This window comes from Anomaloglossus baeobatrachus, chromosome 4, assembly GCF_048569485.1.
Source record: "Anomaloglossus baeobatrachus isolate aAnoBae1 chromosome 4, aAnoBae1.hap1, whole genome shotgun sequence".
Taxonomy (NCBI): domain Eukaryota; kingdom Metazoa; phylum Chordata; class Amphibia; order Anura; family Aromobatidae; genus Anomaloglossus; species Anomaloglossus baeobatrachus.
The window spans coordinates 288,345,578-288,361,303 of record NC_134356.1 but is presented as its reverse complement, the minus strand read 5'-3'; the positions used below and the strand labels follow the sequence as shown (position 1 = coordinate 288,361,303).

General features: G+C 41.5%; 1 protein-coding gene across 1 annotated transcript in view; it reads right to left on the bottom strand.

The window, feature by feature from the left end:
• Nucleotides 1–9,478: 9,478 nt before the first annotated feature.
• TRHDE (thyrotropin releasing hormone degrading enzyme) overlaps nt 9,479–15,726 on the bottom strand; it is a 1,371,551-nt gene continuing 1,365,303 nt past the window's right edge. The window contains exons 18-19 of the mRNA XM_075344896.1: nt 13,345–13,426; nt 9,479–10,219 (exon numbers count right to left, since the gene is read on the bottom strand). Of these exons, the coding sequence (XP_075201011.1) occupies nt 10,073–10,219; nt 13,345–13,426 (229 nt within the window). The 3' untranslated portion in view covers nt 9,479–10,072. The remainder of the gene's footprint in view (nt 10,220–13,344; nt 13,427–15,726) is intronic.

Sequence of the window (15,726 nt, the reverse complement as noted above, 5' to 3'; positions counted from 1 at the left end):
AACACTCAACTTAGGCTGTGGCTGGGGGAAATCTGCACACGCATGCGCACTAGCCACCTCTTCACACTTGGACGTGGAGGAGGAAGTAGCCAGCTGGACGACCCGAAGCACGGACAAAAATGGCAGTCGATGCCTGGGTGCAATTGGAATTGCAGCAGGCTGCTTGCGGCTATGGCGGCACCGATTTGCAACACCATCCTCCAGCCAAAATAAGATGTCTACTTCTTCCCGTGGATAATCTGATATGATCCCTTTGTTACGGACACGACCATCACTACCAAATGTAGATGAGGCACCAAAACAGCAGGTGCTTGAATGGATTTCAAGTGCTCCATCAAGTGGCTTCAATATCCCAAATTCCTTTGTGTTGTCACCCCAATTGCACTTGCTTCCTACCATCTCTCAAGTCTCCACCCTCCCTGCTGAGTATGGGGTACCAGAGACGGTTGAGTCTGCAGAGCTGTTCAGTCACACTATAGCCTGGGAATCAGAGATCTGCTCAAAAGCTGCAGTGAGTCCAGACGAGGAAATGATCTACACTGATGCCCAGAAGCTTTGTGAGTCGGATCCAGGCCCAGGTGAAGAAGGTTCTGAGCATAATTTAGACCCTCATTGCCAAACTGTAACTCTTCTTGGTGGAGACAATGGGGAACATGCTGATGAGACTCAGATACCTAATTGGAACGACAAATTTAATATTTGGTCAGGGCAGGAAGAGGTTGGCTCTGAGGAGTCAGGACGAGGGGAGTGAGAACACACAGGGTGATGATGAGGTTGGAGACCCCACTTACTGTCAACCCACAGTCAGCGAGACGATGAGGTCAGCAGAGGAGGTGGAGGAGGATGCTACTGACGATGAGGTTAGGTTGCGCTTTCCTGGACAGAGACAATGTGCTTCCAGTACTCTAACAAGTGCATCCTCAGCCACAACTCTGCCTCTGAGCAGAAGCCGTCGTGGCTCTGTAGGTCGCATTGGGCTGTAAGCCTTGCTTAGCCTGGGCCTTTTTTGACATCGCAAAGGATCACCCAACTCATGTCATCTGTAATATTTGTCACCAATCTGTAAGTAGAGGCCAAAAACTCACTAGTTTGATTACTTCGTCCATGAACCATCACATAGATATGAAGTGATAGGGTGAGGGTGTATTGATGACCTTTATCCACTGTGAATGCAAGATGCTTATTTGCCGTTCATTGTATGCATTGTTATTCACATGTAAAAGGGTAAGAGTGCATAAATGACCTTTATTCACTGTAAATGCAAAATGCTTATTTTCTGTCTATTGTATGCATATGCACCTAAAAGGGGCCGCTGTTTTGCTTCTACCTTTGACTGTTTGGTCACTATAGCAACAGCAAAATGGTCTTCGGCTGTGGACTTGAAGACCAAAGGAGGTGCTGTATGTGAGCTGAATGAAAAGCGAAAGGTGTGCGTAACAGAAAAGAGCCACCGCAGAAATACTTATGTGGATTGTGAGGAGACTCGTGTTGGAGTTTGGTGAGGAGGACCGTAACGCATGTGAGCAGCATCCTGTGCCGGAGACCGCCATTCTTCAGTTGCTGGCTATACTGATCACCATGAGAGGATTTTCAAGTCTCTATTTATGGCAGCTGGACACCCCAGTACCTGCTGGGCCCAGGATTGCGTGCACTCAACACTTTGTTTCGGTACCAAAATACATATCTGTTCTGCTTAGGCCGACTATATAGACAATAAGACTTGCTGGCTCTGCTCTGTCACTTTGTCAATTACAGTTAAAATCTTAAAGGGACAGCGACACATGTTTGCATTGACTGTTGCTTTACAAGATTTCCAGGACTGTGTTGCTGAGCTGTGTGGTTTGCGTTACCACGTTCATCATCTGCCTTATCTGTGAGGCTTCAGCAAACAAGGATATTCAGTAGGGTTAATGGATTTTGTCTATGTTTAGGTAGATAAGTTGTAAGCTCTTGTGCTGCGCCACTGGTAGGTCGTGTTCGCGCGCGCACACACACACACACACACACACACTCACTCACACACACACACACACACACACACACACACACACACAATTACTCCTGCTACCCAGAGGGATTACCAGGTATTAGGCGACTGTTTAGACAGTCACTTGGTTAGGCAAAGGTTGGTGAGAAGGCGGTATAAATCGCCATTACGACTGGTGCAGCATAGGGGTGTAGGCTTTTGGCCTTGTGAATAGATTGTTCTATTCTTTCTGTTTTATGCATGGTTTTTATTGTTTGTTTTGGTAAAGTTAAACAATCATTTATCAACCTAACTGATTAGAGTCCTTTTCCTGGTGCGTGGCTTTGCTGTTTACTGGGGAGCCCACCCTGTACTCGACTTTAAATGAAGCATAAGTCACAGTGGGAAGGTCACTGTGCTACAATGTGGCCTAGCGTGCCTGTGCAACCACCGTCTGCCCCATCAAGTGCATCTGCGTGCTCTTCATCCTCTGTGACTGTGGGGACAGCAGTTACACTTGCTTTTGGATGCAGACCTCCACCTCTTTACCCGCAACAGGCAGTGTGTTTGGCAGGTCGTCAGTTGTTTTGGAAGTGGAAACAGTTGCTGGTGTTGAGCTCTCTCAGACATCGAGAGAACCACCTTTGGATAAAGGCAACATTATATCTATGCTTGAACCCTCCTCATGGATTAGCTGGACTAGCTGCAGTTACAAATTGGCCACTAGAGATGGAAAGGTGGGGTAGCTTTCTTGACAGCAGTGGTACGTCACTGACTATCACACAGACTGATACTATGTCCCAAGGAATTGCCTGCACTTTTTGCACTTAAAAATTGTCTAGCAGAAATGGAGAAGCGGGCTATGTTTGTCAAAAGCAGTGGTATGTCATAGAGTATCACACACGCTGATACTATGCCCCAAAGAATAGCCTGGACTACCTGCAGTTAATAATTGGCTTGTAGAAATGGAGAGGTGGGATAGCTGTCTTGACAGCAGTGGTAGGTCACTGACTATCACACACACACTGATAATATGCCCCAAAGAATTGCCTGGACTACCTGCAGTTAAAAATTAGCTAGTAGAAATGGATAGGTGGGGTAGCTTTTTTGACAGCAGTGATAGGTCCCTGACTATCACACACGCTGATACTATGCCCCAAAGAATTGCCTGGACTATCGCAATAAAAAATTGGCTAGAAGAAATGGAGAGGTGGGGTAGCTTTCTTGACAGCAGTGGTAGGTCACTGACTATCACACACACTGATACTATGCCCCAAAGAATTGCCTGGACTACCTGCAGTTAAAAATTGGCTAGTAGAAATGGAGAGGTGGGGTAGCTTTCTTGACAGCAGTGATAGGTCACTGACTATCACACACACTGATACTATGCCCCAAGGAATTGCCTGCACTTTTTGCAGTTAAAAATTGTCTAGCAGAAATGGAGATGCGGGCTATGTTTGTGGAAAGCAGTGGTACGTCACTGAGTATCACACACGATGATACTATACCCCAAATAATTGCCTGGACTTCCTGCAGTTAAAAATTGTCTAGCAGAAATGGAGAGGCGAGCTATGTTTGTGGAAAGCCTACCTGCAGTTAAAAATTGGCTATTGGAAATGGAGAGGTGGAGTAGTTTTCTTGACAGCAGTGGTAGGTCACTGACTATCACACACACTGATACTATGCCCCAAAGAATTGCCTGGACTACCTGCAGTTAAAAATTGGCTAGTAGAAATGGAGAGGTGGGATAGCTTTGTTGACTGCAATGGTAGGTCACTGACAATCACACACACTGATACTATGCCCCAAGGAATTGCCTGACTTGATTTAGACAGATGCTGTAAAAAACCCTTGCACAGCGCTGGCACAGACCTGCCTAGTAAAAATGGCTATGATCTGCTCTAATCTAGCCCTGAAAAGGGCTGAAATTACAAGTAGTCCCTAATCCCTAAACCGATGTGTAGATTGCACTTTTTAAGTGTATAGCGCCCACAGCAGCAGCAGAGGGAGTGGTGACTGACACACCCCGCAGCATTGAGATAATGGCGGCGATGGGGAAAATGGCTGGGTCTTATAGGGCAAGGACATGTGACATGCACAGGCAATGAAACATGCTCTTGCTTGTCTGGCAAAAATCCACTTTGCTGTGTGTGTGTGTGTGTGTGTGTGTGTCTGTGATTGGCTGACAGCCTGGCCCGCCCCACTGTACACGCGGTTAGGAAATAAAATATGGCGATCGCCATCCTTTCAGTACTCAGCAGCACTGATCTAAACCCCGTCCCCCCCCCGCACACTATACTCTGAATTTTGATAATCTCATTATTAACAGTGACTGATAGTATTACAGTGAAAAGCCAGCTAGTAACTAGCTACGCTTTTACTTGGCTGGTTAGCAAAAATGAAGGAAACTGCAGGCGGTTTTTAAAATTATTTATTTAAATGTTTAAAAAAGAACTGAATAGCATCCCCTCTCTTTTTAATAACCAGACATGGTAAAGTGGGCTGCTGTTTGTTCAGCCTGTAGGTGCTGCTTTGCCCTCGCTGCTTATCAAAAGTAGGATGGGAGCCCATGTTATCTTTTTTTTTTTTACAGTGTTGTGCAGACCAATCACAGCCATGCCTATACTTCACATTGTCATAGGGGCAGAAGTGCACAGAATGGAAAAGCTTGCTGATTGGCTGTTGTGCAACCTTTCAACAAGCTTTATTCAGACAAACACGAACAGGAACCGATTGTACAAGTAAATGTCTGTGTTCAGCCTGCTTTACACGTTGCAATTTCGCATACAATATCGTATGTGATTTGCAACGCCCCCATCGTATGTGTGGCACGTTCAATTTGTTGAACGTGCCGCACAAACGATTATCCCCCGTCACACGTACTTACCCGTCCATACGACCTCGCTGTGGGCGGCGAACGTCCACTTCTTGGAGTGGGAGGGACGTTCGGCATCACATCGATGTCACGCGGCAGCCGGGCAATAGAAGCGGAGGGGCGGAGTTGAGCGGGACGTAAACATCCCGCCCACCTCCTTCCTTCCGCATTGTGGGCCGGGAGCCGCAGGATGCTGGTAAGATCTGTTCATCGTTCCCGGGGTGTCACACACGGCAATGTGTGCTACCCCGGGTACGATGAACAATCTGACGTGCAATTCTAGAGAAATGTACGATGTGTATGCGATGAACGTTTTACCGTTCAATCGCAATCGCACGTACCTGTCACACACTGCAATGTACCTTACGATGCCGGATGTGCGTCACTTACGACGTGACCCCGCCGACACATTGTAAGATACATTGCAGCGTGTAAAGCAGGCTTTCAAGTCACAGATCTGTAAACCTGGTGTTTGGCATGAACCCTGAACTTTACAATTAGGGTTCGTTCATCCCTAATACTGACAATTCCTCTATCAACAGTGCTACCTACAGAATGAGTATGACAGGATATGGCAAAAGAAGCAAACACTGCAGAAGCAGGTCCAGAAAAAAATTGATATAATATTTGTGGATCTTTAAAAAAAACAAAAAAAAACTCATAAAAAGCCTTTCATTTGAGGCCCAAGCTCACTTAACTCATAGTCACTATAAATGCGGTTGATACTGCTGTCCTTTTGTGGCTTACATGGATAGAAAAGAAGACCTCACAGCTAATTCAGAGAGATATAATACATTGAATACAGATAGTTTAGGAAAAGATAATAGATTTATTTGCAGGGAAATTGATCGATATAGGCAGACAGACAGGATTCCATGCCACTGTGTTAGACAGGTAGCTTCTGCTGTTTGTGCTGCTTATCAAAATAATACATTGTCTATTACACTATGTCTGTAACTGTAATTTTATCAGTCTGTTTTGTGTCTAAGTAAAGTGACAATATGTCACAGGAAAGGCACTCATGTTTCTAAATGTGAAGTGCAACAGAGTGCCACACCGAATATTGTGTATTAATACAATCTATGTGTATTAATGCAAACTATCAGAGTAGGAAATTTAAACACTGCCATTACTTTTAAGTTTAGACCATTAATGTTTTGCACCTGTGCGATATATGAATGATTCATCTAATATTGCCAAGTGCTTAAATCTGTAGTAAGACTTAGATGGAAGTCGGGTATATACCGTGCTGATACTCAATAGTATATTAACGTAATTCCTTTATTGTTCATACAGGTCGACACGTTTCAGAGACATCCGTCTCCTTCCTCAGGACATCAAAGGAACGATTGTTCCTTTGATGTCCTGAGGAAGGAGACAGATGTCTCTGAAATGCGTAGACCTATATGAACAATAAAAGAATTACATTAATATACGAATGAGTATCAGCGCGGTATATACCTGATTTCCATTTACGTCTTACTATATACTCTACACTTCGGGGCTGCAGCTGTTACCACTACTGAATGTGTTACATAGGGGTTGTGACTTTCAAAACCTGAAAAGGTGAGTGTACCGTGATCCCTTTGTTTCCTATATCCCTACCGGGTAAGACCCTATTGCGCTCTCTTTCACAGTTTTTTAACCGCATTTGGTTAAATCTACAAGTTTCACCCAGAAAATACTGAGCATCTGTTGCTACCTATATAAAGTAGCAATTTCAGAAGTCAGACACTTCCAAAACACTTGCCACAATATTTTGGATATACAGACACTAGGGCATAATAAACATAAGAAGTAAAAGAATTTTAAAATACTTATACTCACTTTACCACTCACCTCTTCAGCCCCTCCACTCATCATTCTGAACCCACGTATTTCCTCATCGCATCTTCCTATCACAATCAGAAATGCTGCGTGTAAGATCACGACGCATGACAAGACATGGTCATCATCAGGTTGCTCTGGCCAAGCATGAGAGACTCATGGATTTTGGAGCTTGTGGCTGTTATAAGAAGATTTAGCAAGGACCAGATTGATAATAGCGAGGAGTGGAGAAGTGTGAGAGGTGAGCAATAAGGTGAGTTTAAGTATTTTCTTTGTTTTTGAAATTTTTGTTGCCACTTTATGGTCCAGAAAAATGTCAGCTTCTAACCATCAATTGCCTGAAACCCCACAGAAGTGAATTACAAAAAATCAGGGGTTTTATAATTTTCAAGCAAAAGTCAATTTCATTAGAATATGTTCCATAATTCCTTGCTTTTTAATATTCTAACTACAAAACATGCTCCTTATTATCAAAAGAGCTAATTTTTGGGTAATTAAAGGAAGCCCTTGCACATTCACTTTCAAAACACAAAACCTATTGCAACTTTCAAAATAGGGGATATATTTTGGACTTCTTGATAAAAAGCCATTGCTTCTTCCACATACTCCCAAGGCTCTGGCCTATTGGTCCAGGAAGCCATTATCTATCCCCCATGAGATGGCTGGATTGTTATTGTAAATAAGCACTTGTACCTTGCCCCTCCCCCATCTCATTGTAGATTGTAAGCTCTCACGAGCAGGGTTGCCTTTTTCCCTTTAAATATTGTATCTTCTATAATTGTTACTTGTTTGTATATGTTTATGTATATAATATGTATTTGAGCCTCCTGAATTGTAAAGTGCTGCGGAATATGTTGGCACTATAGAAATAAAGATTATTAGAAATAAAGATTATTATTATACTCTGCTTGAGTGAAAACTGAGGCAGGCTTCTGTCTCCAAAAAGAGCTAAGTTTTGCAAAAAGTAAACAGTCATATAATGTATGTTGATGTTATTTTGATGTTAACAAAGCTTCATTTGCATAAGGGCTCATTCACACTATCAATGTTATTCAATGATGCAATGGAGATGACCATTTTTTTCACTAACCGAATTTGTGTGAAAAAATTTCAGCATGTACAAAAGCAAATAAGATTCACCTATTCCAGTTTATGGGTGCAAGAAAAACATTGAGTGCCACAGTATTGGATACAATATTTATGAATACATTGCAAATCTGTAACATAAGAACATTGGAAGCGGTAAATGGTCCTGGAAATTATTAATATCTGCTGCTGTAAAAAAAATTTAAAAAAAAAATGCACATGGATGACAAGTGAGAAAAAAACTGCCCCACGTTTTTGGATAAAAGCCTTATTTTTTTTATATTATCATGTGAATGAGCCCTTAAAGAGTTTGAAATGGACTGGATACAGTCCTAAGACACCTCAGGGTATCAAACATGTCATGTATGAGAAATTGGCCGCTTGGGATCACTTTCAATTTGAGCCAAATCCCTTCTGGTTTCATACAATTTTTCAAGCAAATCTAGTAAATTCTACCTGAATCTGATCACTGTGATGAGTATTGACAAACTTGTTATAAATCTGTCAATGACTTACTTGGTGCCTGAGACATGTTTTTAATTAACTTTCAGAAACCTAAAATAAATAGCTCTAATACTACAGTTATCCAGTTAATAACAGCTCCAAGCTCCAATCATGTTATGACCATGTATTCATGTGACCAACTCCTAAGAAAAATGTGACCTTGAAAATGAATACAACTGTTAAATGAGATATTGAGATTTTGCATGTAACTCATTCTACAACTTACTCTTCTTTAAAAAAACTAAATGTATGGGTTATCTCCTGTAGGATTGGACCAAATGTGCCAATGTTCGCTACACACACACACACACACACATATATTAATGAGACTTGGGTGCCAATTTCCTTTTTTTCCAGTTCACCAGTTGACCATCTTGTGACCCCTTTTGACCAGTAATGTAGTTAGATCTAATGTAATATATGTGGAACACTTCACAAGTCCTAGCATATTGGAGATGCTCTGACCCAATCATCTTACCCATTATGTGCTAAAGTGGAGAAATGGGGTGTATGACACGCCTTGAATAAAAGAACTTTAAAATAATCAACATCTGGACATTCTGGTGACAGCATGGCATATACCTGGTTTCTTCTCACTAGCTCTGAACTCTACACATCCGGGGGTGCGGCAGCTGCCATTTCTCAAGCGTACATAGGAGTTGTGACTGGCACAACTCCAATAGGGCTGTGTATTCGCCTTGATTTTTTCACTTCTTTTGCCTGGTAACACCCTATCTGTGCTTTTATCTGTAGCTTCGCATAATCTAATCATTTTACCTTCATAGATTGGTTCTTTCAAATCACTCAGATTGTTATGTTAGCAAATTTTTTCTGTTTCCAACAGATTAACATCAATAACTGACTGTTCACTTGCTGCCTAACATATTTCACCTCTTCACAGCTGCCATTTTAAAAAGAACATTACCTAACGGGATTATTAGGTTTTTGACATTGGATATTGCAAACCTATAGTGGTATAATCAAGAGCCTAACATTCATAGTATTCAAGATTCCTTCACATATACAGAATTGTTATATAATTGTTATTAAACAATATTTGGCAAAATATTTCTCCTTTTTCCACTGAGGTGAGCTTTTTTCCACATACATTTATAACATGTTACTATACTGTATGATATGTTCTTTATGCAATGGAGCAAGCTTTAACAGTCAATTAAAACATTTCTTTTTCAAATAATTTGCAAAGTACTGACAGAGACTTATTAGAAAAGCAATATAAATCATTTAATATGCATGTATATATTACATTGTTTAACTCAAAATATTTTGTAGTTTTCAATAGAAATATCAAACACTACTAGACAATCTGTATACTAATACAATGAGGTTCTACATATTTGCAGTGCTTGTTGTCATAGGATATGTTATACTTCATCTTGAGTTATTTATTACACTGATTGTCTATATATAGTCATTGTGCTTTTGCATAATGCCCCTCTTGATGTAACGGCAGTTCAAATACAAAATCTTGACAGTAAAGTTAAGCATGCTGGAGTACACAGGCAGACTACACAACCATGCACAAAATATATGTTAGAAACACTAACATCAACATGCGTATGTATGCATTGTTTTTTTTTCAGGAAGGCAGGATGTTGTCCTATAGTCTTTTATAGTCGTTTTTCTTGAAAAAGTTTCTTCTGGTTTGAAAAAGATCCAAGTGCAAAAATATAGTAGGTCACATTGTGCCCCATTTTGCTGTTTTCAATAAATTTTACAGCATGCATTCTGGTCTTTTCCAAGAAATAATACTCTGTTTGAAATTGTGGATCAGTTCTTGAAGGTTTTATTGTTTATTGCTTCAGTGTTTTCCTTAACCACTGAAACAGCTCTTCCCTGTGGAGGAGTTGCCATCTTACATTTGCATCTACAGTTTCCAGCGCCCGAGACATAGGAGCCACTGCTGATCCAACTTTATGAAGTTGTATAAAACTCTTCAGCTTGAAAAACAATAAATGAATAAACAGTTAGATGAGTAAGTACTGAATATCTTTACAAGATAAACATGTAATAGCTCTTATTTAACCAACACTCATCCATATACATTAGTAGTTTTTCAATATACTTGTATTACAAGATGTGCTTTATTTTAGTAATAAAACTATGCTTTAACCAAGATAGCACCTTCAGGTATGCAAACATCACTTGGTAGTATTACCACCACAGTGTAGAACACCTTTAGTGTTCAGGAAAACTAGGTACAATGTACAGTTAGTGATGAGCAAGCACTAAAATACTGGAGTGCTTGTTACTTGAATTGAGCAGCTTGGGTAGGCTTGACTTGAGTAACGAGTATAATGGAAGTAAATGGGAAACTCAAGCATTTTTTCAGGACACCGTAACAGGAAGGTTGGGTGGGCTGGAAGATTGCTGACATGTATGGAAACAATATAGAGAAGATGCCTAGACACATCTCTGACTGGGAACTGCTCGGAACTAAATAAATAATAAAAAAAATTACAATGTGGCATCTTCCCTTACTTCTGTTAACCACCCAAGATAAAGCGGACAGGGTCCATGGTTATTTGGTCATTCCCAGCCGAAGGGTATGTGCCCACGATCAGGACTCACTGCATGCTGGACACAGCATGTCCTGACCTGCAGTGCCATGCATCTCCTCCACAGGAAACCGCAGCTGCTCGTACTCACAATCAGGGTTCAGTGCGCTGCGGTCTTTTGCTTGAGTTCTCCCTACAGAAGACACATGCGAATCCGCAGCAAACAGTTGACATGCTGCAGTCTGGAAAGTCGCACTGCAGGTCAGTGTTTGCTGCGGAAAAAATAAACACAGTGGGCACGGGATTTCTAGGAATTCCGTCCACTATGCTTGTATTGTACAACACAGCATTTCGGACGCAGGGAAAACACGCTACATCCAAAATGCTGCAAACACTGATCGTGAGCACGCACCCTAAAAATATCAGCCCAAAGCTACCCTAGAATTCACATTACTTTAGATGCATCAGTTTAGGTGCTTTGCCTGCTTTTTCTGATTGCCATGATGCGGTGGTATTCGGGGGTCATATTTTTTGTGTAATGTCAGCTGGCATCAAGCCCAGGGGGTACTAAAGGAGAGGCATCTATCAGAGACCCCCATTACTAATCCAGTAAACTTAACTAAAAAAAAAACACAGAGGAAAAATAGTTTATTTGGATAAAGACTCCCTCGCACTATCAATCGCTCACCTACTTATTATCAAAAATGTTCCCACTAAATACTGTCATGGTCTACAATCCACAAATGCAGCTCTGGCTACTGCGAATAGCAGTAAAGTACAGATATTCACAGGCACCGAGTGGGGACTACAACTCTCATCAGAGCCACCGGCTCAATGCTGAGCTCAGCGAGATCCTGTGGCTCTAATTTGAGTTGTCGTCATGGGAGCTGCATTCTGGGATCATGGACTATGACAGAACTTTGTGGAAACATTTTTGATAATACACTAACAAGCAAAATGGAAATAATGTTTTGACTTTCAGGCTCTACATCTCACCATCCACTAGAGCTATGAGCGTAAGGATACCTACATTTTATACATAGTCACCTTGGCTATCTCATAGCCCCAAAAATTGACTTGCAACTATTTAGTATATGATTAGTCATGTCACTGCATTGTTACTGTTTTGCTCCCAGTGGTGGAAAAATCTTTTTCTTCCTGTATGTTACGAATAACAACCTGCTCTCACATTCCTTAATAGCTCAGTGTATTATTATGTTGATTCCCAAGTGCAAGATCACTGGTGCGAATCAAGCAGCAGACATGAGTGTGCCCGAACACAATTTTATTTTAAATATTGCCTGGCAGCAAAATGGAAACTCCTGTAGGTTCCCTCTTTGTCTGAATTAATTATAACTATTAGCACTTACTACATATATGAAAAGTATTTAGGTTCTACCCTAGGGAAAATGATTAGACTTAAACAGCAATGGGAACATTTGGTGACATCTCCTTTTTGTCTCTCCCTTGCTTGAGATTGAGTGGGATAGTTTCTCTGTAGGAGATCTCTGGGGAGGAAGGAATAACATTTTCCAAGTCTCGATCGACAAGGAGAATATTCCAATTTTTCTTAATTATCTATAGTATCCTATTGGTTGATGGTCTGTTAAGGTCTTCTATATTGTTAAGACTTGGGAGAAATGGTCTTTCTTGGTTCACTGCACAATTAATTGATATTTTTTAAAAAAGTAAATAATATAATGTTTAGTGTTGAGCGGATCCGAACTGTAAAAATCCGGATCCGCGCGGTTTCAGCGGTTTCCCCAAGCCCCCCCACCCGGATCCGCTCCCCCATTGACTTACATTGGGCCAGATTCCGGATCGGATCCGGACTTCTGGGGCAACCCGCAACGGATCCGCCGGACCCGGATTATTAGCAATCCGCTCAACTCTAATAATGTTACATTCAAATTACTTAACTGTGTGATTTAGATGCAAAACTCTGTTGTTCTCAATGATTTCAAAGACATGAGTAATAATAGAAAAAAAACAAGAGCTCTAATGAATTTAACTAAATAATATGTATCTAAACATATACAAATTGGAAATAAACTGAAAAAATTCCCTTTTTCATATAATTCTGAGTATGTATTGCTATGGAAGAAAATGATATATTACTTGTTTCAATACTTATTTCACCTATCACAATATTTTTCAAAAATCCATTTGTAAGCTATTTGTAAACAATCTGTAAACTAATCTGGCTTCCATATATGGCTTACAAGAGTTTATATCAGAGAAAATGAATGCATTCATTATTCAAGTCATTGTTCGCATAAAAGTAATTGAAACAATGGGTAATAGCATATTGTTAAATTGATAACAAACAATCTTTTATGATTCGTTGTTCCTCAATGTTAAAAAGAGTATTTTTCTACTGCCTGAAATGCTCTTTGTGCATTATTTAACATGGTAAAAACAAGTTTTCTCCAGAACAGGTGCAAAATTATTACATACTGAGCAATTATAATAATTTTACTAAAAACAATCGTACACTTTGTTTTCAGAGGATTTACTCAGAAGTTTGATTTGCATTTTTCCACATAAAACAATCAGGTTTGTCATACCTCATTCAGTTCTTCTTCTGTATTCAAAAATTCTGTAACTCCACTAATAAGTTTAGAATTCATAAACAATGCTTCTCCATACCTAAAATGATAGAATTGTTAATAGTTTATACAGTGTAAAAAGGGAATATTGGTTAATTTAGAACTTGAATAATTAACTTCAGCTAATTTTTTATAGACAAGTATATTTCCTGTTGCAAAGATTGGTGTCATCTCATATAACACAAAAGACAAGACCACAGACACAGGCCCAAATGCTAACATATGGAATCATTTTTTTGTAAGTGGCAAAATAAAGATAGTAAACAATAGACATGTCTGACTTTTACTTATCTCTTTTTCAGTCCTCTATTTTTTTACAGGTAATCTGATAAAATTGAGTAATTATTGTGTAAAATCTAACTTTAGTTTTCTAATCAATTTTCTGATTCTATTATGAGTATCTAAAAGCGTAGCATATTTTTGGGAGAGACTAAGAAAATACTGTAGTTTTAAACATACAGTTAGAATACTGTGGAAATTTAGTGTCAGCTTAAAGGGAACCTGTCACCAGTTTATGGTGACTATAAGCTGCGGTCACCACCACTGAGCTCTTATATACAGCATTACAGTATACTGTACATAAGAGCCCTGGCCACTGCTTAGAATGTAAAAAACACTTTTATAATACTCACTTACGGGATGGTAAGATCTGATGGGTGTTGCTGCTCACTGGTCTGCCACCTCCTCTCTGCGGCAATCGCCGTACTCCTTCTTCTGAGGCCCGTGTGCATGACGCGTCCTATGTCATGCACACTAGCCGGCATTGAGATCCTACACAGGTGCACTTTGATCTCCCCTGCTCAGGTTAGGGCAGATCAAGTGCATGTGCAGGCGGTCTTTGACCTTTCCTAGTGCCTGTACATTGCAGTACTTTCATCTGCCCTGCTGAGGGCAGGTCAAAGTGCGTCTGCACAGGACCGCAATATCGGCTTTTGTGGATAATGTAGCGTCATTCATACTGGGATTGGGAAGAAGTAGGACGGAGTTGACAGCAGAGAGGAGGTACCAGACCGGAGAGATGAGGCGCCGGACTGGAGAGCAGTGATACTCATCAAACCGGACTGCCCTCTACATGAGTATTACAAAAGTGTTTTTTACGTTATACAGTGTGGCCTGGGCTCTTATATACAGTCTTCTGAAATACTGTATATAAGAGCTTAGTGGTGCTGGCCGCAGCTTATAGTCACAAAATCTGGTGACAGGTTCCCTTTAATCATTGCAGTCCATTATGCAACTCAGTGGTCTCTAATTTTTCTGATCTTGAGACCAACATTTACTTCTGAGACAGGGTCTTGAGCCACGTGGAGCTCCCACCCCATCACAGTAGTTACGTAGTTACATCCAAAGTCCTCATTACTGGTATAATGACAGTTAAACCTTTTCAGCAGAGATCACACCGAGACAGTATGCTAAGGGGTGCTTCACACACAGCGAGCTCACTGCCGAGATCGCTGCTGAGTCACGCTTTTTGTGACGCAGCAGTGACCTCATTAGCGATCTCGCTGTGTGTGACAATGAGCAGTGATCTGGCCCCTGCTGCGAGATCGCTGCTCGTTACACACAGCCCTGGTTCGTTTTCTTCAAAGGCGCTCTCCCACTGTGACACATAGATCGCTGTGTGTGACAGCGAGAGAGCGACAAATGAAGCGAGCAGGGAGCAGGAGCCGGCGTCTGACAGCTGAGGTAAGCTTGTAACCAAGATAAACATCGGGTAACCAAGGTGGTTACCCGATATTTACCTTAGTTACCAGCCTCTGCAGCTCTCACGCTGCCTGTGCTGCCGGCTCCGGCTCTCTGCACATGTAGCTGCTGTACACATCGGGTTAATTAACCCGATGTGTACAGCAGCTAGGAGAGCAAGGAGCCAGCGCTCAGTGTGCGCGGCTCCCTGCTCCCTGCACACACAGCTAAGCGGTGTGCGCTGGTAACTAATGTAAACATCGGGTAACCATACCCGATGTTTACCTTAGTTACCAGTCTCCGCAGCTTCCAGACGGCGGCTCTGTGCAAGCGCAGCGTCGCTTGCACGTCGCTGCTGGCTGGGGGCTGTTCACTGGTCGCTGGTGAGATCTGCCTGTTTGACAGCTCACCAGCGACCATGTAGCGATGCAGTAGCGATCCTGACCAGGTCAGATCGCTGGTCGGATCGCTGCTGCATCGCTAAGTGTGAAGGTACCCTAAGAAACATGAGTTTCCAGTATACCCCTCATTCAGATCTGCTCTTTTGTGTGGGACTACTTGAAAAAATCATTATCTGGGGACCTTCTCTTCATATCTGTAGCTACAGATCACACATCTCAGGCCTGCCTGAGCTACTGATTGGGGACCCTTGCTAACTAA